Source organism: Schistocerca gregaria, chromosome 10, assembly GCF_023897955.1.
Source record: "Schistocerca gregaria isolate iqSchGreg1 chromosome 10, iqSchGreg1.2, whole genome shotgun sequence".
Classification (NCBI taxonomy): domain Eukaryota; kingdom Metazoa; phylum Arthropoda; class Insecta; order Orthoptera; family Acrididae; genus Schistocerca; species Schistocerca gregaria.
The window spans coordinates 75,327,205-75,342,583 of record NC_064929.1 but is presented as its reverse complement, the minus strand read 5'-3'; the positions used below and the strand labels follow the sequence as shown (position 1 = coordinate 75,342,583).

The window sequence follows — 15,379 nt, the reverse complement described above, 5'->3', positions numbered from 1 at the left end:
TAGTGGCAGTCACAAAAATCTCCCTGTTTTCGCCACTCACCTATTCTTAATTTATGTTAGTTTCTTCCATCTCAGCACTTTTTTCACACTGACTATTCCTTTCTTCGCCCCCTTTTAGATTTTACATCTTTCGTTTTCTGATCTGTCTACTTTTGCTGCCCCCTTCATCTCTCTCACATACAATGCACTTAGCTTTTTGCTCTTATTAATTTGTGAACAATGTTTTAGCAGCAGTCTCTCTCTTGCTCATTACTCTATCTTCCACCCTTATGCTCTCAAGTTTACAAACCTCGTTTGGTTCAGTCCACAACAATCAGTCTTTCCTTCTCATCCCATTGATTAAGTCTCCACTGACATGGGATTCTGGGTGACTTCCGCACTCTACCCTTTTTCCTGAACTTCACCAGTCCTTTTCCTTCACCCCTCTTCCTTCCCCTTCAGCACTTCCACTAGAAGGAGCCACTGGCTCCAAAAGCTCAAATATGTCATAACTATAATAGGTGTGTTCTCTTGCCACCACTTGGAGAGTAGATTTTTTTAACTATCCACTAACATTACACAGTTCCATTAACTCTGTATTTCACGCAAAAAATAATAATATAGAATAACAAAAGTTAAAGCTTAACAGTCAACAAAAATACACACTTCTAACTTTGTTTTTATTATCTAAGTCCTGCACTAAAAATAAGAATTGTGCATATGTACTGTGGTGTGCGTACTGTAAGACCTTCGGTACACACACCATCAGATTATTTGACTTGTAGTCGAGTGTCAGCAATTTGTCTCGTGGTCTTATCGTGGCGTGTTTATCTTCTGCCATTAGGTCAGACGAAAGAAATGCCACTTGCACGTTTGGAGCAGCAGATTGACGGTGACCAACTTTAAACAGAACTTGATTAATTTTCACACACATTTATTAAAATAATAAAAAGCATAGACATTACGTAACTTGATTCTGGATGCTGCTTACAAGTGACAATCTGAAGTTCCTTTGGTCTTGGTACGTTAATCTTATTCTCACATATCTCTGATACTTGACAAAGTGTGTATTCATTTATCTTCATGGCTATGTACAGGAATATGATAATCTTATTACGCACAGACTGAAACTTGACTATAGACTGGTACAGACAAATGCAGACAGCTACAGACTGACTAATCGGAGGTCTGTACACTTGTTATAATACCTCGCGCGTTCAGGTATCACTGTGGAAGTGTGATCCGTGAGGAGAAAAGGTTCTACATCAGCAGCAATCTCATTGGCTGCGTTACATATTAATAAGCGGATTGGCAGAAGCAGAATTTGATCCGTCTCTAAGGCAGCGTCATCTTGTAGTGCGGAGACGGACGAGCGCTGTGCCTGCGCTGTTGTGCTTAGCGGGGTGCGCTCTAGTGAGAATGTTGTGTACATGCTGACTACGCGCAGCTATGTACACAACACTTACTATATTTTGTAGTATCTAATCTCATGTCCCACATATTTTCATCAACATGCCGGTTCTGCGTACATCTTAACTCACCTATGGAGACAATTCTGCATGACAAGAGGCCATGTCACGCAGCTACCACCACCACTAGAAAGCTCAAAACATTCAGAGAGATGGCATCGAGTGCACATACCTCCACCTCGACCCTCTGGCGGATGATGACGATGTTGGTGAGTTCAAGCTCCTTCTCGCAGCGGTCTAGCGCCGCCTGCTGGTCGGTGGGCAGCTTCGAGCCCTTGGTGAGCTTTGCGTTGTACAGCTCGGCATACTGCCTGCACAGCATCCGGTGTGCTTTCATGTGCTCCCAGTTCCAGTTACGGCGCCGCCGCCGCACTTCTTCCTCGAGCACACACTGGTACGCAAATTTCCACCTGTTAACAAGCCGAAGTGTCAGATCCGCAATGGCTCGGAAGCTACATGCTCATTTAGGAATGTGACTAGTAAGGGAAAACCACTGCAACAAGGCAAAACCTTATACAATTTTCAGTTTACAAGCATTGGATAAAAATATGGAAACATCGTAAAAATACGTGCTCAAGCATACTGTATTTATCAGAGTATAAGATGACTCCCCATTAAAAAAAAATTAGCATTATGTTATTGTTGTTGCTGTTGTGGTCTTCAGTCCGACACTGGTTTGATGCAGCTCTCCATGCTTCTCTATCCTCTGCAAGCTTCTTCACCTCCCAGTACCTACTGCAACCTACATCCTTCTGAATCTGCTTAGTGTATTCATCTCTTGGTCTCCCTCTACATGTTTTACCCTCCACACTGCCCTCCAATACTAAATTGGTGATCCCTTGATGCCTCAGAATATGTCCTACCAATCGATCCCTTCTTCTAGTTAAGTTGTGCCACAAACTCCTCTTCTCCCCAATTCTATTCAGTACCTCCTCATTAGTTGTGTGATCTACCCATCTAATCTTCTGCATTCTTCTGGAGCACCACATTTCGAAAGCTTCTATTCTCTTCTTGTCCAAACTACTTATCGTCCGTGTTTCACTTCCATACATGGCTACACTCCATACAGATACTTTCAGAAAAGACTTCCTGACACTTAAATCTATACTCGATGTTAACAAATTTCTCTTCTTCAGAAACGCTTTCCTTGTCATTGCCAGTCTACATTTTGTATCCTCTCTACTTCGACCATCATCAGTTATTTTGCTCCCCAAATCGCAAAACTCCTTTACTACTTCAAGTGTCTCATTTCCTAATCTAATCCCACAGCGTCACCCGATTTGGTTCAACTACATTCCATTATCCTTGTTTTGCTTTTGTTGATGTTCATCTTATATACTCCTTTCAAGACAATGGCCATTCTGTTCAACTGCTCTTCCAGGTCCTTTGCTGTCTCTGACAGAATTACAATGTCATCGGCAAACCACAAAGTTTTTATTTCTTCTCCATGGATTTTAATTCCTACTCCCAATTTTCCTTTTGTTTCCTTTACTGCTTCCTAAATATACAGATTGAATAACATCAGGAATAGGCTACAACCCTGTCTCACTCCCTCCCCAACCACTGCTTCCCTTTCATACCCCTCGACTCATAACTGCCATCTGGTTTCTGTACAAATTGTAAATAGCCTTTTGCTCCCTGTATTTTACCCCTGCCACCTTCAAAATTTGAAAGAGATTAATCCAATCAACAGTGTCGAAAGCATTATATCTATTTTAAACTAAGGCATTTATTAATTGTCTACATTTTATAATACAAGAAGAAATAAAACAAGCAGAAATGGTTTACAATTAATTTTTATCTTCTCTAACGTGTTTGCAAACTTAATCTGTCTGAATCATCATCATCATCCTAATAGAACAGTTATGACATTTATATCAACAATGTCACAAATATTTTGCTGTTTCTTTCAAATACACTGCAGTATCTAAGGTAGTGGTTATGTTGGAACCTGAGAATGCAGATGTTTATTTCCTGAATACATACCAGATTTCACTCTTATACTGACGTGAGAATGTCTGTTGCTTCCACACATATCTGCTGGCTACCGCTCCCTCATTGGTTGCGCAGAACCAGCAGTTAACACATCCTCTTTAATTCTCATCATAAATCGTGGTGAGCATCAATTACATTGTTGCAGGAAACATGTACTCTTAAGTATGCCACTGGACCCTGTCTAGGCTTTTACCATCTCCTGCAGAAATGTACGCCATTGTTATGTATTTGTCCAATCTTAAATTCAATTCAAATGGGCTCAGGCAAAGTCCTGTGATCTAGTGATGTCTGTCATTACTATCTCCATGAAGGGTCTTGCTGCTGTAATTTATTCTCCTAACAATTACAGTCAGTTTAATACAACCTTTTTTTTCCATTTAATTCTGGGTTAATTTTCTTTCTTGTTTCATCTGCATCTGACTGTCACCATCTTGTTCCAAAGCTGATTAAAAGGTGGTAATGTGTTACCCAGTATTTTGATATTTGAGCAGTGATCAAATTTCTCATTTGCAAACCGCTTGGTAAGTCATTTTAGTACCTTATAATCAAATAAAATATTACCTTGCATACAGAATCAACTAACATTTTTTTTTAAGGACAACATACTCGCCTTTCAATGTTAACTCTACTTAAACAGCACCATAAATGTGTGTTCACATGTATGAGAACTTTTATTGCAAACCTGTTCTATTAGAATGACAGTTTGTAAGATTATAGCAATAAATTTTATGTTTTTCTGTACTTCACAAAACTTTCAAATTTTAAGCATAGCAACAGACTGTCATGGTGGCTAGTCGATAGTTTCTCGCGTATCCCTTGCAGCAGCAGCATCATGCGAGTACAAACGTCACTTGCTCGTTCGAGCAAGATCAATACTGCATAGAGCACTTTGGCATATCGCAAAATTTGGAACTTTTTGACTGCGAGTACCATTTGCCCTACCCTTTCCACAGAATTCTTCAAAATAAATCTGCATGTAACTTGAATAACCAAAGCTCCAACTACATTTGTAAGAAAATCCCTATATCAATCTATTACACAATGTAAAAATATATTAAAAACAAAGATTCCAAGACTTACCAAGTGGGAAAGCGCTGGCAGACAGGCACAATGAACAAAACAGACAAACACACACACAGAATTACTAGCTTTCGCAACCGATGGTTGCTTCTTCAGGAAAGAGGGAAGGAGAGGGAAAGACGAAAGGATGTGGGTTTTAAGGGAGAGGGTAAGGAGTCATTCCAATCCCGGGAGCGGAAAGACTTCCCTTAGGGGGAAAAAAGGACAGGTGCACACTAGCGCGCGCACACACGCACACACACACACACACACACACACACGCACACACACACACACACACACACACACACACACGTCCGCCAGAGAGAGAGAGAGAGAGAGAGAGAGAGAGAGAGAGAGAGAGAGAGAGAGAGAGAGAGAGAGACTTATACTGGAGTAAATAGGGTAAATGAAGATGCTACGCTATGCCTGCATCTAGCAATGATGTATTTGACCATGAATGGTACCTGCACAATGTCCTCATTACATTACGATGACAAAGGTGGTCAGAACAGTGTTCATGTAGTTGTGAATACATGATGTCAGAGCTAAGTATCCTCAAATGTGGGCAAATTATTGGTGCTCATATAGTAAGGTGCTTCTGCAATCAGCGTAGCTGAAGTGTTGTATGTTTCAACAATAATTATAAAGATTTATAGCACATACAGAGAAAATGAAAAAAATCTCCGACACTAAGTCACAACGTGAACAAAACTGTGTTTTAGGTATCATGACGGATGGTCACTGAACAGGATTGTGATAAAAGGTACGAGGACAACAGTTGCAAAAGTTACTGCAGAATTGAATGCCCCATTCGTGAACTCTGCCAGCATTAAAACACAACAAAGAGAGCTTCAAAAGCACAGAATTGCAAGGTAAGCTGAATAGCAACACTATTCATCGGAGATGCAAACCCCCATAACAGGAAAACATTGTGCTGAAGCCTCAATACCTGGACTATGGTGCAATGGAAGAAAGTAATTTGGTGGTTGGGTCACGTTTCACACTGTTTCTACCTTCTGGGAGAATCTGCAACCCAGGAGTGGAATACACTGTGGATTTGGCAAGGATTTGGGAGGCCATATTGTGGTATTCCATGGCTGCTGTGGTTACTGTGGAAGGTCACTTTACTTACAACCATTATGTGACAATGTGAAAGGGAAGTTTTGAGGAAGGTACTTTTATACATACAAATTAAGTTGGACTGTAATGTAGTTGGCCCATAAAGGCAGTCCAAAGTAAGTGTCGTCTCCTTCACATAACACCTGCACATTCAAACATACATACTGCGAAATAACTGTACTGATATGGTGTAATCTAACTATGGTTTTTCAGTTTTATTATAACATCGTACAAAAGTTAAAAGAGAAAAAAAGGAAAGAGACTCAATGTGGCTAATGTGTGCAATCTGTTATTGGTGATAATATATCACATGACGTATTTGTCACTACATCAGTATTGTATTTTTTAGATTGACTGGCACACCTCATTAAAAGGCCCAACATAATCTTTTGTAGTTTGGACTTCATACTGTAATTTTTAATATTACATGAAGCATGGCATGATTTTTGAGTTTTGGTCCACTACTTTTAGCAAGATAGCACATGTGAGAATAACAAACATAATATGTCAGTGAATATTGTGCCAGTAGCTTACTTAATGTTACTGAGCATCTGTAGATAGGTTCTAAAGAACTTCGGTCACACCTTAATACAGGGTGTTTCAAAAATGACCGGTATATTTGAAACGGCAATACAAACTAAACGAGCAGCGATAGAAATACACCGTTTGTTGCAATATGCTTGGGACAACAGTACATTTTCAGGCAGACAACCTTTCAAAATTACAGTAGCTACAATTGTCAACAACAGATGGTGCTGCAGTCTGGGAAACACTATAGTACGATATTTTCCACATATCCACCATGCGTAGCAATAATATGGCGTAGTCTCTGAATGAAATTACCCGAAACCTTTGACAATGTGTCTGGCGGAATGGCTTCACATGCAGATGAGATGTACTGCTTCAGCTGTTCAATTGTTTCTCGATTCTGGCGGTACACCTGGTCTTTCAAGTGTCCCCACAGAAAGAAGTCACAGGGGTTCATGTCTGGCAAATAGGGAGGCCAATCCACGCCGCCTCCTGTCTGTTTCGGATAGCCCAAAGCAATCACACGATCATCGAAATATTCATTCAGGAAATTAAAGACGTCGGGCGTGCGATGTGGCCGGGCACCATCTTGCATAAACCACGAGGTGTTCGCAGTGTCGTCTAAGGCAGTTTGTACCGCCACAAATTCACGAAGAATGTCCAGATAGCGTGATGCAGTAATCCTTTCGGATCTGAAAAATGGGCCAATGATTCCTTTGGAAGAAATGGCGGCCCAGACCAGTACTTTTTGAGGATGCAGGGACGATGGGACTGCAACATGGGGCTTTTCGGTTCCCCATATGCGCCAGTTCTGTTTATTGATGAAGCCGTCCAGGTAAAAATAAGCTTCATCAGTAAACCAAATGCTGCCCACATGCATATCGCCGTCATCAATCCTGTGCACTATATCGTTAGCGAATGTCTCTCGTGCAGCAATGGTAGCGGCGCTGAGGGGTTGCCACGTTTGAATTTTGTATGTATAGAGGTGTAAACTGGCGCATGAGACGATACGTGGACTTTGGCGTCATTTGGACCGCAGCTGCAACACGGCGAATGGAAACCCGAGGCCGCTGTTGGATCACCTGCTGCTCTAGCTGCGCGTTGCTCTCTGTGGTTGCCGTACGCGGTCGCCCTACCTTTACAGCACGTTCATCCGTCACGTTCCCAGTCCGTTGAAATTTTTCAAACAGATCCTTTATTGTATCGCTTTTCGGTCCTTTGGTTACATTAAACCTGCGTTGAAAACTTCGTCTTGTTGCAACAACACTGTGTTCTAGGCGGTGGAATTCCAACATCAGAAAAATCCTCTGTTCTAAGGAATAAACCATGTTGTCCACAGCACACTTGCACGTTGTGAACAGCACACGCTTACAGCACACGCTTACAGCAGAAAGACAACGTACAGAATGGCGCACCCACAGACTGCGTTGTCTTCTATATCTCTCACATTACTTGCAGCGCCATCTGTTGTTGAAAATTGTAACTACTGTAATTTCGAAAGTTTGTCCGCCTGAAAATGTACTGTTGTCCCAAGCATATTGCAACAAACGGTGTATTTCTATCGCTGCTCGTTTAGTTTTTATTGCCGTTTCAAATATAACGGTCATTTTTGAAACACCCTGTAGGTGTGCCTATACCATGATATGGCAGCTTTTTTGTCAGCTAATGAATTTAATCATGTACATTACTGTATTGTTTTTGTGCTGCCTATGCACAGAAACATGATGTATACCTGTACATATGAGGAAGTAACTTGGGTTATGAAGTATATGTAAATGTGGGAGCTTGTAGATAATTTATGTATAATCCACTGTCACTATTTTTTTAATGTATTACATGCGCTTGAAAATGACACATGGCTGAAACTGACCCATTGCAGAAGGCTGTGGAGCCACATTTTTTCAACAAAATCATTACAGGTGATGAGTCATAGTGCTATGCGTACGATCCAGAAAGTAAACAACAGTCATCACAATGGAAGTCACCTGGCTCACCTCGAGCAAAAAAAGCTCGACAAGTGAAAACAGTGCTAATCTGGGTTTTTTTTTTTTTTTTTTTTTTTTTTTTTTTTTACATCATATACTCTGAATTTGTCCCTGAAATCCAGACAGTAAACCAACAATTCTATTTGGAGGTTATGAAATGGCTTCGCAGGAGTTTGTTGCGAAAATGTCTGGCTTTGTGGGATATTGGCATGTGGTTCCTGCATCACGACAATGCTCCCGCGCACACACCTCTCAGCGTTTGGCATTTTTTGACCTCAACGAAGACTACCTTGACCCACGCGCCCTATTCGCCAGATTTAGCACCCTCAGACTTCTGCCTATTCCCAAGGATGAAGAGAGACTTGACAGGGAAGCGTTTTGCGGATGTGGAAGACGTAAAACGCAATGTCATGAAAGTGCTAGCAAATATCAAAGAGGATGAATTTAAAAGGTGCTTCGAACACTGGAATGAATGTTTGGAAAGTGCATTAATGCTAATGGAGAGTACTTCGAAGGAGATTAAGGTCGTATTTGAAAACAATAAAGCATATGCTTTCTAGAAAGAAATTCCGGTTATTTTTGAGTCCCCCTTGTACGTATCTTTGAATGGGTAAAACCAAGAGTTGCATTTTGCTCGATGTAATGACCTGTAACTGTTTCATTATTAAATGAATGTGAATGCAAAGTAGTGAGCTTCAAGTATCCAGCCCAAAATGATAAAGTTCAACACATTATGTAGGTTCCATTTCTGCAATAAGAAACATTTGCATACGAACAAAATAATTCATCACAGCTACTAGAAAAGTAATGGAAAATTCACCATTGCTTGTAGTGGCCTCGATAGGAATTCAAATGGGGGCGATACTTCCGGTATTGGGCAGCACGGTTCATGCGGTCCATGGACTCCAGAAGCTCAATCAAGTCTTGATACTGCTCTTTGCTGACACCTGCAACAGTAGGCAGACAGTTGAAAGTGCGTCAACCGTTCTCCATCCTAAAAACTACAGTCTCAATCATTAATTTTAAGATCTGTTTAATTTAGCACTGAACAATCACTGCTGTTTACTGATGCATGTTCCACTTTGACAGAAACAGATATAAACACCATAACTGACAATATATGCCTATTAAACAGTAAAAACTCATTACAAAATAATGGAGATAGTAGGATAAAAATATAGGGAATGAACGGTCATTTACAACCAGACCACAGTTATAAAGTCAAAGGGCATACAAGGTAAGCAGTAATCAAGAAGGGACGAAGACAGGATTGCAGTCTATCTACAGTATTGTTACTCAATATGTATATCAAACAAGTGCTAAAAAAACAACTGAAGAGTAATTTGGAAAGTGGACAAAAGTTCTGGGAGAAGAGTAAAAATTATGGGACTTGCCACTGACATTGTAATTCTGTCAGACAGCAAAGGATTTGGATGATCGGTTGAATAAAGCAGATAGTGTCCTGAAAATAGGTTAGAATATGAGCATCAGCAAAAGTGAAACAAGGGTAATGGAATTTAGTTTAATTAAGTCAGGTGGTGCTGAGGGAATAAAATCATGAAATAAAACACTGAAAATAACAGACGAGTTCTGCTATTTTGGTAGCACAATGACAGACAACTGCTGAAGTAGAGAGGATATAAAATCCAGACTGGCAACAGCAAGAAAAACATTTCAGAAACTGAGAAGTTTGGCAGCACTTAATGCAAATTTACGTGTTATAGTGGTCATCATGAAACTAGGCAGTTCAGGGTCACCTCTCCTACTTACAGCATTGCCAGTTAGTGATAATTTTAAATGTTAGTAAAAAATAAACAATATACTCACTCAGACAAGTGTTCTACTGTTGAATTAAGTAGCCCACTAGGGGGGGGGGGGGGGGGGAGATAATGTTCTGGCTTTGGTAAAGTAAAGAGTCTTGGAAACCTTCAGTCAATTTTCTCAAGAATTTTTGGGAGTTATATAAAACTGCTTTGGGTGATGAGTATTTGAATTCTGAACTTCACATAACATAAATATAAACAATACAAAAATCTGATTACTGTGTGGTGTCCTTGTCAGTGTAGCTTGCCTTTTTTTTTTTTTTGAGAGCCCATTGCAAACATTCTCACTGCAATAAACACAGAATTATTTTATTGTATTTACAATTCTCAGTCATCTGACAGAATAATCTTCTCCACCTTCCATACTGTACAGTGGCAAGCACACTACTTTCCCCAACATCCAAAAAACAATCAGTTAAGTAGTTAATAATATACAGCTGAGGTTTCTAAGACATATTGAGTCTCATCTTTATCTATGATAATCGTGGAGGCTGAAGCACTGAATTAAAATTTGTACCAGCACTGGAAATGAGACAAAGTAGTAAAGGAGTTTTGCTATTTGAGGAGCAAAGTAACTGATGATGGTCGAAGTAGAGAGGACATAAAATGTAGACTGGCAATGGCAAGGAAAGCGTTTCTGAAGAAGAGAAATTTGTTAACATCGAGTATAGATTTAAGTGTCAGGAAGTCGTTTCTGAAAGTATTTGTATGGAGTGTAGCCATGTATGGAAGTGAAACATGGACGATAAATAGTTTGGACAAGAAGAGAATAGAAGCTTTCGAAATGTGGTGCTACAGAAGAATGCTGAAGATTAGATGGGTAGATCACAGAACTAATGAGGAAGTATTGAATAGAATAGGGGAGAAGTTTGTGGCACAACTTGACTAGAAGAAGTGATAGGTTAGTAGGACATGTTCTGAGGCATCGAGGGATCACCAATTTAGTATTTGAGGGCAGCGTGGAGGGTAAAAATCGTAGAGGGAGACCAAGAAAGGTCTCTTTAATTTTCCTGTAGGCAGTATCTATCTTACCCCTAGTGAGATAAGCTTCTACATCCTTGCATTTGTCCTCTAGCCATCCCTGCTTAGTCATTTTGCACTTCCTGTCGATCTCATTTTTGAGATTTTGTATTCCTTTTTTCCTGCTTCACTTGCTGCATTTTTGTATTTTCTCCTTTCATCAATTAAATTCAATATTTCTTCTGTTACCCAAGGATTTCTACTAGCCCTCATCTTTTTACCTACTTGATCCTCTGCTGCCTTCACTACTTCATCCCTCAGAGCTACCCATTCTTCTTCTACTGTATTTCTTTCCGCCATTCCTGTCAGTCGTTCCCTTATGCTCTCCCTGAAACTCTGTACAACCTCTGGTTCTTTCAGTTTATCCAGGTCCCATCTCCTTAAATTCCTACCTTTTTGCAGATTCTTCAGTTTTAATCTACAGTTCATAACCAATAGATTGTGGTCAGAGTCCACAGCTGCCCCTGGAAATGTCTTACAATTTAAAACCTGGTTCCTAAATCTCTGTCTTACCATTGTAAAATCTATCTGAAACCTTTTAGTATCTACAGGGTCGATGATTTTCGCTATTTGCGAAGCAAAATAACTGATGATGGTCGAAGTAGAGAGGATATAAAATGTAGACTGGCAATGGCAAGGAAATCAAGAAGAGAAACGAAGCTTTCAAAATGTGGTGCTACAGAAGAATGCTGAAGATTAGATGGGTAGACCACGTATCTAATGAAGAGGCACTGAATAGAACTGGGGAGAAGAGGAATTTGTCGCACAACTTGAGTAGAAGAAGAATTCACTTGGTAGGACACGTTCTGAGGCATCATGGGATCACCAGTGTAGTACTGGAGGGAAGGGTAGAGTGTAAAAATCGTAGAGGGAGACCAAGAGATGACTACACTAAGCAGATTCAGAAGGATGTAGGTTGCAGTAGGTACTAGGAGATGAAGAAGCTTGCACAGGATAGAGTGGCATGGAGAGCTGCATCAAACCAGTCTCAGGATTGAAAATGACAACGACAACAACAACAACAACAACAACAACAACACCAGCACCGGGATTCAAACCCAGGTCCATGCTTACTAGGCAGATTTGCTAATCTGATGTGCCACTCTGGCACTGCGGTTACTACAGTTGCACAGATTGCCCTAGTACATCTCCATTCCTCACACAAATTCCAGTTCACACCTCCACCCAGCACTGGTTTGAATTTTAATTCATTACTTCAGCCTACACCATTATAGTAGATAAAGGTGAAACTCACTATGTCTCAGGGGCATCAACTGCATGTGATTAATATATCACATATGCCCGAGGCACAGGCAGGATTAACCCCATTTCACTCATTGCTAAGGCACTATTCCAGTACTGGGCAGCCTCCTCAATATGGATGTGAGTTTATAAGAGGACTAGCAATGGGCTGAGGTGTGAGTTGGAATCTATATGAGGGAGGGAGACATGCTAGGGAATCCGTGTAACTATGGTAGCAACAGTGCCAGAGATTACAGCAGTTAGTACATATGCCTAGTAAGCAGGACATCCAGATTGCAGTCATGTTACTGGTCAAAATTTTAATTAACTACTTTAGCACACATCATTATCATAGTTATGTAGTTGTCTAAAAAATCCTAACAATTACAGTTTTACATAAAATCAGATAACACAACAAAGTTATCTGTCCAAGTACCACATTATACTGTTAACTGTAACAATAACTGAAGGACTCTGTATAGCAATCACTCAGAGAACAATATCATTCATTTTTCATCATCATCTGAATCTAAAATGTACTATTCTACCACCACATCCATTCACTGCATGCCAGCTTGTGGTAAATGGCAAATCAGGTATCACTTCTGACTATCTTTCCCCCTCTTTTCTGTTCAATTTGTCAACAGTGCATGGGAACAAAAACAGTTGGTAAGCTGTCTAGTGAGCTGTATCCCCTCAATTTTACTGTCAGGGTTGCTTTGCAAGAAATATTTGGGAGGAGGCAATGTTGTCTACTCTTTGCAGACTGAAGATTTTCAGATTTTTTACTGTTACCCTGTTAGAGATGTATATGGCATTCTCACAGCATCTGACTAAACTAATCAATGACAAACCACACAGCTCTTCTCCAGATCAGCGTCCTCTATTGATCCTACCTGGTAAAGGACCCAAACCAACAAGAAATACTCAAAAACTGGTGGAACAATGGTTTTGTAGGACACCTACATTGCAAATGCTGCAATACATTCATTAAGAATCCATTTAAATACTCTAATATCTAAGCTGTGTTTGTTACAATATGACTGTTCCCTAGTTTAATCCTAGATATTTCATGACTACTAACTAACAGCTAACTCTTATTTGACATCAGCCTGTTCTACCTTTGTCATACATTTACATTGTAAAGTGCAATTATTGTTTGGCACTGGTTTGGCTGCCTCCACAACTATTTTAAACATAGCTTTATAATGTAAATGCCTTTCTAGTAATATTATAGTTTACTGTGAAGTTGCTTTCTTGTGGCACTACAAATTTTTATACCTCATGTTATCAATTTAAGTCTACTATTTTTTTTAACTTCTGGTTCTAAGAGGAAAGGTTTCATTGAACATTTCAAGGAAGCTAGTTAAACATTTCTCAAAGCTAATATTTCTTATGGAATGTATATAATAACAAGACAAGCATTTCTGTTGTTTCAATGGTATATTGTTTTAATAGAAAGCCTCTGAAGCTGAAGATGTGTTTCAGTTTTTCGATCTAGTGAGGAAGAGCATTCCAAAATTCAGTCCTTGATATCAAAAAGGGCTAAGAGAAGATGGGCTGTCTGACAGAGAGGATTTTGCTCCAACTGGAGCAAATGTTTCTATCATGTAATTCAGCCATTAACATTAAATCCATTCTACGAATCACATGTGTAAATTTTAGGTGACATGTGAAAAAAGGAAAGTTATTTCAATGTTCTAAAGCACTGTTAGAAAATAAAAACATCAGAAACATATTTAATGTCACTGTATACAATTCTTTTTATTTTTAAGATGTAAAAAATTTCTGATGATGGCAAATCTTCACTAATATAGCATTACCCTGAATTAATGAACCAACTTTTAAGGAAATCCTGCTTTTAACAAATATTTCCATTGGTCTCAGTGAACCTCCAATAAGAACAATATTATTTCTCCCAGCTTGTAATGAACTCTGCTTTAAGAAGTAGTCCACTTTTAAGAAATAAACATGAAACACTTTGCAAATTGCAATTTAGTTTTTACATAATTCCTAACATGTTCTACTGAGTTTCTGATTTCTTTCCACTTCATTTCACACAAGCCATAATTTTTTCCTACGATGCATTACACGATAATCGATTCATCTGTTCGATGTGTGTCTAGATAGTAGTCAATAAGTCAACTTCCCTTTTAGCAATACCAACAGGCGCGCTGAAAGAATTTGAAATCAATTTCCATTCAACTTACATCACATGATCTGATATCACAATAACAGAGCCCACAAGTACAAAGCGCAGTAAGTGTATTTGTTTGGCTACTGGAGTGTTGATATGATCAATTTTACCTTTGTGGAGTTACAGTCTTTAAACATAGAATACTTAAGAGTATAGCAAAACCTGACAACGGCAATCTTGACACGAATCTTACTAACATGGTAAAGAAAATCAATTTTGCATCATCTACATGTGCAGCATATTCAAAAATAAGGAAGCGTTGTTAAATGCTGAAGCTAACAGTTCCTGTGGTGCAGTTTCAACGGCTGAGCAGTGAAAGAATTTCTATCAGCAGAAACATATGCACAGTAGGCTCGTGAAACAGCTCTGAGGTCTGAAGATCGGCACTGAAAATTTTAGCGGACTGAAGGGTTGGATGAATTGCTTTTAAAAAATATCAAACTGCCATTTCAAATTTTAAGTGGAAAAAATGAGGATCTGGTCACAGAAAGTGTGAACAAGTGGAAGACCATCACATTGCCATGACTGATACAGGGCTATGAGCCCACACATATTTTGAAACTGATGAAACTGGCAAGGCTTTCTGCAAATGCAAAATCATATTCCGTTAAGGAAGAAAAATGCCATGGTGTTAAAAAAAGTAAAGAAAGGATGATGACACTATTGAGTGTAAACACTGATGGAAGTCAAAAGTTGCTGCCACTATTAATCAACCATGTGTTTCCAAAACATATAAACTCTACTTTATACAACAGTAGCCCCTGGAGATGTCGGCAACAATTTTTTCAGTTGTTTAGACACTACAATGAGTGCCCCATAGATCATAAGGAAAGGTAATTTCTGAAGAATATGAATGCTGTGTTCCTTTCTCCAAACTGCACAGTTAAATCCAGATACAGAGTAGCACGTGTGTAACATTCAATTTCATTCTTTAAGAGGAAAGAAGTGATTAGATTCAGC

At 39.4% G+C, this 15,379-nt stretch overlaps 1 protein-coding gene across 1 annotated transcript in view; it reads right to left on the bottom strand.

Moving 5' to 3' along the window:
• Positions 1–15,379, bottom strand: part of LOC126293289 (intermembrane lipid transfer protein Vps13-like) — a 391,345-nt gene that overhangs the window by 358,865 nt on the left and 17,101 nt on the right. Inside the window, 2 exon segments of the mRNA XM_049986411.1 lie at positions 1,621–1,858; positions 8,958–9,084. Of these exon segments, the coding sequence (XP_049842368.1) occupies positions 1,621–1,858; positions 8,958–9,084 (365 nt within the window).